This window comes from Mandrillus leucophaeus, unplaced genomic scaffold (genome assembly GCF_000951045.1).
Source record: "Mandrillus leucophaeus isolate KB7577 unplaced genomic scaffold, Mleu.le_1.0 Scaffold90, whole genome shotgun sequence".
Taxonomy (NCBI): domain Eukaryota; kingdom Metazoa; phylum Chordata; class Mammalia; order Primates; family Cercopithecidae; genus Mandrillus; species Mandrillus leucophaeus.
This window is the reverse complement of record NW_012109808.1, coordinates 2,450,235-2,459,525: the sequence shown is the minus strand read 5'-3', so window position 1 is coordinate 2,459,525 and position 9,291 is coordinate 2,450,235. Positions and strand designations below refer to the sequence as shown.

Sequence of the window (9,291 nt, the reverse complement as noted above, 5' to 3'; positions counted from 1 at the left end):
TGTTTTGTCGGAGAAAGGAGGACAGGTAGTGAGTTGCACCCTGGTTTCCATACTTCACGGTATTGTCTTATCTAAGTTTTAAAAAATACGTCAAATTCAACTAGCTGTGGCATTTTTCTCAGTGTTCATATCACTATGCCCAACTTAAATTTTTTTAATAAAACAGGAAAAAATGCTAAACACATTACAAGTTCTTAAAATTATTCCTTAATATTTATTTTGGGTGATTTTAAAAAGGCTTGTGAATCCATAGCCTTGAGTTAAAATTTAGTCCAGGTGTTTGTTACCTTCTAACTTTAACAGTCACCCGCACTTGCAAATCTTGCCCCACGATGGACTACGTTTCCCAAGAGCACCCCCCGAGTTAATCACATGAAGTGCCTTCTAGGAATTGTAGTCTTGGATGAGCCTCTTTTCTCTCAGTCTTTGATTCACGCCCTGATTCCGGTTGAAACGGTGCTACCAATTAGCAGGGGCCATGTCCGTGAGTCGTGGTCCAACCGGGAAAGCTGGTGTGGGAGCCTGGGACAATGATTGGCCAATGAATGACCCCGGGGCGGAGCAATGGGGGGTGGGCGGGGAGACCATGGTGATTGGACCAGACGCCCGCGACGGCGGGCGGAGATTGGCTGCGCCCTGGGTCAGGGAGGCCTGGGAAGGGGCGGAGGAAGGAGACTAGAGCAGGAAGAGCAGCAGCGAAGCGGCGGCGGTGGCTCCGTGGTGGCAGAGGCGAAGGCGACAGCTTCTAGGGGTTGGCACCGGCCCCGAGAGCAGGATGCGGGTCCGGATAGGGCTGACGCTGCTGCTCTGTGCGGTGCTGCTGAGCTCGGCCTCGGCGTCCTCGGGTCAGTATCCGCCCCCTCGGGCTGAAGGCCCAGAACCTCCGCCCCCCAGCCTCTACCGCCGGCCGGAGCCGTGGGGACCCAGACTCGGGACCCCGTTCTCCCTGGGCACACCTCGCACTAGCCTGTCACTCGCTCTTTGGCTTTGCTTGGCCTGCGCCAAAGGGGCTATTTAGGGAGGTGGAGTGGGGTGGAAAAAGAAGGGGCGGTCACTCTGCCCACACCTCTCTCCCACGTAACAAACTTTACGCGACTGTTTCTCACGAACGCGGAATTGACTCCAAAAGAATGAATCCCGACCCAGGAGCAGGAGTGGTGCTTCCTCGACCCTGGGGTAGAGGAAGGGTCTGGTCTGGAACTCTGGGCTTGGGAATTGAAAGTTAAATAATTGACAAACCTGGAGCTGTCTCTCTAGGGCAGAGGAGGATCCATCCAGACCAGGATGTTGACAGTAGTTTGGTGAGTTTGCCTAACACCTGAGATGGTCCCTGGGCCGTTTGTTTAAAAACGAAGACTTTTGATCTCCTGGTAGCCACTTTCTACTTTTTTGAAACCTTCTTGAGAAAGCGGTGACCTGTCGCAGTGTTTCTGAGTTGCCCCATGTTTGTTTATGATGTTTGGGAAAATCTTGGTTCTTGTAAGTTGCGTTTTATGTAGCTACAGAAATTTGTGTGCTTTTGAATTGATTTTCCAGTTAGCTAATTTTTATTCTGGTTCTAGTCCCCCACCCCGCCGCCTTTTTTTAATGTTTTAATCGGCCTACATTTGAAAATTTCCATTTTGAGAGGGTTCATGAAAAACTTCGTGTTTCTAAGTGTTGATAAAGAAAAATTAGTATAGTAAACTTTGGAATTTTAATCTGTTTCAGTTAACAAGACAGCTGTTCTGTGGCTTTACGTTTTGGGGAGACAACACAGAGTATAAATGTCAACTTTTTTTTTAAAATAAATGTCAGCTTTTTTTTAACAGAAAATTTCCCAGATGGTTATTTGAATCCCCAAATTACCTGTCCTGGTTGTAAAGCAATGCCATAACGTCATTCTGCTTCTAAAATAAGAGGCCTAAACCTAAATTCTATCCATGATGTGGTTTGAGATACCATTTCAAAAGCACCAACCCTGCGCTAATTACTTTACTGCCAACGTCATTCTTTGAGGTCCACTCCCCTCCCTCCAGTAGTAGTGGTGGTTTGAGTTTAATGACCAGATCTTTAGACTCTACATAACTCTGGAAGCACTTTTAGCAGTTATTTAATATTTGATCAAAAAGCATGAAATGAAGTTGTTGAGCTTAATGAGTAGAGTACCTGCTGGACCATGGACCTTCTGCATCAGAATTCCTCTTATGGGGTTGTTAAACATGTGGTTTTAGGTCTGGAACAGCTCAGGTATACATAGATTAACAATCTCCATGAGGGATTCTTCACACTAAAGAGAACTACAGTAATGAAAGAGCACGGTGTGTATCCCTCTGAATTTAATTGGCAGAGTTTAAAGAAAATTAAAGCATAGAAATTTTTCTGTCTGTCTTTGACTACTTTTCATATACTTAGAGCTCCATGCTAGTGGAAAAGATATTTGAAGATCAACAGTTGGGGCTTTCAGGATGTTATAATAAAAGACTCAACACTGATAGATTAAGTCCTTGGGTTGTATTGATGTAGGTAGAGGACTGTATTCAAGAAATGTCTGCTCTGATTTCCATGGTAGTTAAAGCTATACCAAAACATTTCCATGGTAAAGGCAAAAGCCTTAGCTGGAACTAAAACAATGTAGATGTGGGTGCTAAAAGGTAATAAAGGCAGTACTGTGCTCACATGAAGTTCATGTATCATAAAACACCTGTGCGGGCCAGGCTCATGCCTGTAATCACAGCACTTTGGGTGGCTGAAGTGGGAGGATCACTTGAGCCCAGGAGTTCAAGACCAACCTGGGCAACATGGCGAAACCCCATCTCTACCTAACTCCAGATGTGGTGGTGCACACGTGTAGTTCCAACTACTTGGGAGGCTGAGGTGGGAGGATGGAGTGAGCCCCAGGAGGTTGAGGCTGCACTGAGCTGTGATTATGCCACTGCACTCCAGCCTGGACAACAGAGTGAGACCCTGTGTCAAAAAAAAAAAAAAAAAAAACTGTGTAAAATAAAGTTGTATAAATTAGGCAGTGGATTTTCAGTTGTCATTTTCATTCACAGGATTTTGGCCTCAAAGTTTAAAGTTTTACTCCAGTATGAAAATCAAGTTTTTGGTGATAATTTTGTGTGTGAATGTTAGTGGTTACCCAGGGCAGGTCGCGTTTATCCAGGTCGAGTATGGTCAGCCAACAGAGATAATCTTGATTCTATTGCTGTTGGTAGCTGTTATCTAATATCGTGTTTTAGAGTCATGTAAAAATATGATATAGTCATATGCTACATAATGACCTTTTGGTCAGCAATGAACCCCATGTAAGATAGTGGCCCTGTAAGAATATAATGGAGCTGAAAAATTCCTGTCACCTGGTGATTTGTAGCCATTGTAATATGGTAGCACACTTTTAAAAAAAAATAAATTTAGTGTAGTTTAAGTGTACAGTGTTTACAGTAGTGTATAGTAACATCCTAGGCTTCACATTCACTCACCACTCACTCACCCACAGCAGCTCTTAATCCTGCAACTTCAATTTATGGTAAGTGCCCTAGACAGGTACACGTTTTTTAATCTTTTACACCATGTTTTTACTGTAGCTTTTCTATGTTTAGCTATGTTTATGTGCACAAATACTTTTATGTTACAGTTGCCTACAGTAGTCTGTATAGTCACATGCTGTACAGATTTGTAGCTTAGGAACAATAGGCTACACTATATAGCCCAGGTATGTAGAAGGCTATCCCATTTAGGTTTATTTAAGTATACAAAAAGGAAATCACCCAGTGATACACTTTTCAGAAGATATCCTTGTCATTAACACGTGGCTAATATTAGAAACATTTTCTCTTTTCTGTTAATAAATTTAAAGGAGGACACTAAAAGGATATTTCTTCATTTTCTCAGGATAATAGTGAAAACGTTATAGTTTTTCTCACAAATGCATGTTTCTTATTTTTGGCAGGAAGAGGCAAATGGCTTAACCTTTATTTTTCTTTTTAGTCATTTTAGTGAGGTCCACTGCCAGGTATTTCAGGTAATAATTATAAATTCAGAGAGTAGTTTTCAGATAGCAGAGGATGTTTAATTTCACTGGTTTAGTTGTTCCTTAAAACATTGTGAGTCAGCGGGACAGAGGTGTTACCCCTTTTGACAGGTTGAGAAACAGAGGCCGAGCAAGCTTTTGTTACTGAACCATGTGTGTCAGAATTAACATTTGATGAAGCCAGGTTCCAGAACTAGCTCTCCAGGCCTCAGAATTGAAGAAATTTAGAATCGAGAATGTCTTAGGATCTGTACCGATTCAGAGCTAACGCAGAGAACAGGGATCTGGTCTGTTTTCACCAAACTCTTTAGACTTTCTGTGTTTAAAGGTTATCAGTTTGTTTAATTTACATGATGAGTGGAAAAATGATTTTGTAGTGGTTACTTTTCCCTGAAAGCATATCTCTGGTACTTTGCAGTTTTATTAGCTAATACAATAAAAATAAAAACTGGTCTTTTTCAAAGGAAGGTGTACAGTTAATAAAGTAGTATGAACCATTTGGATGAGCGAGAAATGCATAACTTAATCCTTTTGCATTTTTTCTTGTTGCTTGATATCTGTGTTCTGATGAAAACATTACTATTTGCTTTTTATTTATGCATAACTTCAGTCTCTTTAATCCTCACCTGAATACTACATATCAGAAGTTCCTAGGTTATAAACAACTCTTTAAAAAGTGTTGTGTGAATGTTTGTATCAGTTTGAAAAAGAAAATAGCTTATGCTTTGAGACTACCATCTGGAGTAGGCTTTCCCAGTTTAGTAACTGAGAATTATCTTATTTGCCGGTAATATTAGTATATAGTCCAGGTTGCGAAGAGAGAGGGAGAGAAAGAGAAGCATGATGCAATTCACGTGAAATAACCCTGATGTCACAAATCATGTTTCTTGGAGTTGGAAAACACATTTTGCTACTCGAATGCCTAACAGCTTGTGCTGTGTGAAATGTACATGTCTTCAAGTGTATTTACCGGTGTGTCTATATGATTCATCTGTTAGCTACCTATGTAGCCTGTTGTGGTGAGGTACTAAATGTAGCAATTTAGTGAGAGTGATTTAGAGTTCCAGCTAAAGTTTCATTCAGCATTTGGGGATATTTAATATACGTTTAAGCATTTAATGTCTGTTCTTGATATATTAACTAGTTGAAGTTTGTGATTAACTACATGTACTTACAGTACAACTTTGTTATATTATAGAGATGGTTTTTTTTCTTTAAAGATTTGCTGAGAATGGAATTTGAACCACATGTTAGAAATGGGACTTTGGGTAATGCTTGTGAAGAAGTTAGCATGAAGGACAATTGTTAATTAACTGACATCATTTCCTAATGTTATGGGCACTATGAGACTAATATGTGGCATAACCTTCTGTTCATCCGCCAGAAGTAAAACATACTTTGAAGGTAATCTAAACGTAGGTGAATATGAATAGTAGCTGTAATTTCAATTTTCGTCAACTTCACAGCACTTTCATATATGGCAAAACCTCACTAGTGGGCTAGTTTTCTCAAATACTCAAAAGAAATATTGTGAGGTAGTGTCTTGTATTTTGTGTATAATTGAGTTTATTGTACTTCTTAGTCTTAGTACTTTGACAAACTCTTACACATGTTTTTTGTTGTATTTTAGAGTTACAAATTACAAATAATATTTAAGATAAAGCCAGATGAAGTAAAGTATAAATGAAACTCTAATAGCAAATTTTCTAGTAAAAATCATATGGCCTTACAAGATTTTGTCTACTGGTTAATTTCTCATACAGCTTATAGAGTGGGTAAAACTGATACTCACTCCTGAATAAAATCAGGTAATTTTAAGAGCAAGAGGGAAACTTAAAGATGATCTGACAGATTTGCTGTTTTAAACTGGCAAGGAATACAAAAATCACGCATTTGCATCTGAACATTAAGTTGTTGCATGTGTTTATGTAAGAGCAGAAAGAAGAGTAACAAGTAGCCAGAAAAGTAATAGTCAGAAAACATGTAAAGAGTAACAGAAGGAACATTAATATAATCAGACAACACCAAAAGCGAGCTGTGTGAATGTGTAAGCAAGTTGTGACCGGTGACTGTTTTTAATTGTTTAATGCAAGTTATTGATTTCTTAATACATAGCTCTCAATTGAGTGAACATATAACAGGACCATGCTGCTTTTTACCTGCATCTGGTTATCTCTGAGTAGAGTAGAACACAAATCCTAAATATATTTGTTTTGCCACTCTGCTATCAAATAATAATTCTTAGTTTCCATCCTTACTCTAGTAGTAAACAATAAAAATACTAATTAGCACTAAAATGGGCTACTCCGACTCAAGATCCTGAGCAGAGAAACAGAATAGGTGGAAACCTGGAGTATGAAATTAGAGATTTATTTTTATGAACTTAGTAACTCATTCTCAGAAATAGGCTAAGTAGACCCACAAGAATTGGATGGCATGTGAAGAAATACCTGTTTTTGTTGGTGGAGGCTGTTGGTCTTCCTACCTTTGTAACAGATGAAGCTAATGTCTTCCCTGGAGAAAGAGAGAAACTAAACCCCCCACCCATTTTTTTTTTCACTTTCATTTGATCTTTTCTGAACAATTGCTGAATATAGCTAATTTTAAAATAATTCTAGGTTTATTTATCCAATGTTTGATCATTATATGCTATACTTTTCAAATGTTTTCTTTTAATAATAACTATAATTTCTCAACAAGAAAGATTACTAAATTGTCTTAAAATTTCTTTGCAGATGAAGAAGGCAGCCAGGATGAATCCTTAGATTCCAAGGTATGTACTAAAATGTGTATTGACCAGTATTTGCTGCCTGATTTAAAAGCATGAATTATGTGTCTTAGAAAGGATATGAAATCTGCAACTTTTGAGTAACAATTGAATTTAAAAGGACAGAAAAAGACAGATGGTGTTAGTATTAGGTCTAGTTTTTCTGGAGGGAGAAAATACCTACAAGAGGGGATAGTAAATATTTCATTTCAACTTGAATGTGCTCTGTGTGTGTGTGTGTGTCTATGAGTGTGTGTGTCTAAGTTTGAAAATTTAACCGGTGTCATTTGTTTCCACTTCCCAGTTTTCAAAAATAAATCCAGTGAGCTAATGCACTTATTGGTTGATTGAGCTCTCCCATCCAAGTACTAACCAAGCCCAACCCTGCAATCAGTTATGAGCTCTGATCTTTAGATTTGAGGGAATGTAGATAAAAGCAGGAAGTAGAAGTATAAAGTATGCTGGGGGCATGTGGAGGAAAACCTAACCCAGACTTTGGGAATTAAGGAAGGCTTCCGGGGGAAATAACATCTAAGTTGAAATTCAGAAAGACTACAAGTTAGGTGATGAAGGAAGGCACGTGATGGACACATGCCGAAGCCTGTAGAGATGAGTGAGTGTGGCACTTCGGGGAGCTGAAGGAGATGTGATATCTGGATAAGTGAAAATAACGGTCAAATAGGGTTGGGGGAAGTCTTGGCATTGTTGATAACTAAAAATACTTTATATTCTCAGACTACTTTGACATCAGATGAGTCAGTAAAGGACCATACTACTGCAGGCAGAGTAGTTGCTGGTCAAATATTTCTTGATTCAGAAGAATCCGAATTAGAATCCTCTATTCAAGAAGAGGAAGACAGCCTCAAGAGCCAAGAGGGGGAAAGTGTCACAGAAGATCTCAGCTTTCTAGAGTCTCCAAATCCAGAAAACAAGGACTATGAAGAGCCAAAGAAAGTACGGAAACCAGGTAGTCTGGACACTTTCCTTGCTTTTTGATTTATTTAGGAGACAACTGAAAATTTTAAGCTAATGAATAAAGAGGCTGAATAAAACTGGCTTCAGTGATTATTACCCACAAATAATATATGGAGTGTAGTTTGGTGAGAATTTCTAGATTTTAATATACCAAATTATTCACTTAACTGATTTGTCCCAAGTTACATAAGCTGAATTCAATAGATGAGATTGCATTTTTTTTTTTATTAATATCCTAATATTTCTTTTTGGACTCCAGTATGTAAATACATTTCTCACTGAGAAATTTTGAAAAATAATCTGTCAGGGTAGCATACAAAACAGAAACTCAGGAAGAATTGCCGAACATGCCACTGTGGTTGTTTTCAGGATTGTGGTAGGATTATTATTACAGTAACGTTGTGGATCATCCTAGGTAATTTGATTTAGGTGTTTATCCCTCAGTTGAAGCTTATGTGTACTTCCGTCCTTTTCTAACTTTGACCATCTTGAAACCTCTACTTTTCAATTTAAAACTTGATCTTTTCCACAATAGTCTTCTAAATATTAATCCTTTTAAAAATTATTAATGTATCCATTCTACCATGTCTTGCTACCCTTCTGTCATTTATTATTTCAACGATCACTGCCTTATCTGTTTATTATTCCATTACTAACCACTCTCAGGAACTAATCCAAATTTGAACTTCTTAAAAAAATAGGAGTTTGTTTGTTTGTTTGTTCGTTTGTTTTAGATTTGGCAACTTTTATTACTCATTTTACCCAGAAGTACACTTTAACTGGCACTTACCAATACTCAGTGAAGTGTTGTCCAGTTTTCCTGTTAATTCCCTGGATTTTGTAACAATTCTCATAAACAGATGAAATTTTATAAACTCTCACTATAAAGAATGAATAATATAAATTGTCTGTTCTTGGCCAAGGACATGCTTGTGTGTGTGTGTGTGTGTGTGTGTGTGTGTGCGCGTGAGAGAAAGAGAGATACGTGGGAACTATTCACATTTTCCCGCTGAATTGAGAATTGATCACAAAATTTAAAAAATGGCAAAAATTAGTGAAGAAATAACTTCCTTTAGCTTAAGCAGTCACCCTGCTCCTCTGTTTCTTGCTTATGTTAGCTGTTGGAAAATAGTTAACACAGTCCTAGGCATTTGACCTGGTCACTTAAGGAGGCAGTGTCAGTTAATATGCAAGTGAAACAGCATAGAAACAAGCAACAGCAGCCACTCTAACATTCTAAGTGATCTTTCTGTGTAATTACAATTTGTTTCATCATAGTCATTTCACATGACAAATAGTGAAGGTAGGATTGGAGAGCTTTGCACAGTGGGACTGTGTCAAGATTATAAAAGAGTAACCTGCCACTAAGTTATCAAATTGAAGGGAAAGATGTAATTTCAAAGACTTGTAATCATAAATATTTGTCAAGTGCCTATGTGCCAGACACTGTCAGATGAACTCTTAATTCTCCCAATAGCCTTATAAAGTAGGCATTATAGTTGCCATTTTATAGATGAGAAAACTAAGGGACAGAGAG

General features: G+C 38.4%; 1 protein-coding gene across 1 annotated transcript in view; it reads left to right on the top strand.

The window, feature by feature from the left end:
- Positions 1-661: 661 nt before the first annotated feature.
- The window catches only part of SEL1L (sel-1 suppressor of lin-12-like (C. elegans)), a 71,001-nt gene continuing 62,371 nt past the window's right edge, over positions 662-9,291 (top strand). Inside the window, exons 1-3 of the mRNA XM_011969706.1 lie at positions 662-845; positions 6,748-6,785; positions 7,515-7,746. Of these exons, the coding sequence (XP_011825096.1) occupies positions 776-845; positions 6,748-6,785; positions 7,515-7,746 (340 nt within the window). The 5' untranslated portion in view covers positions 662-775. The remainder of the gene's footprint in view (positions 846-6,747; positions 6,786-7,514; positions 7,747-9,291) is intronic.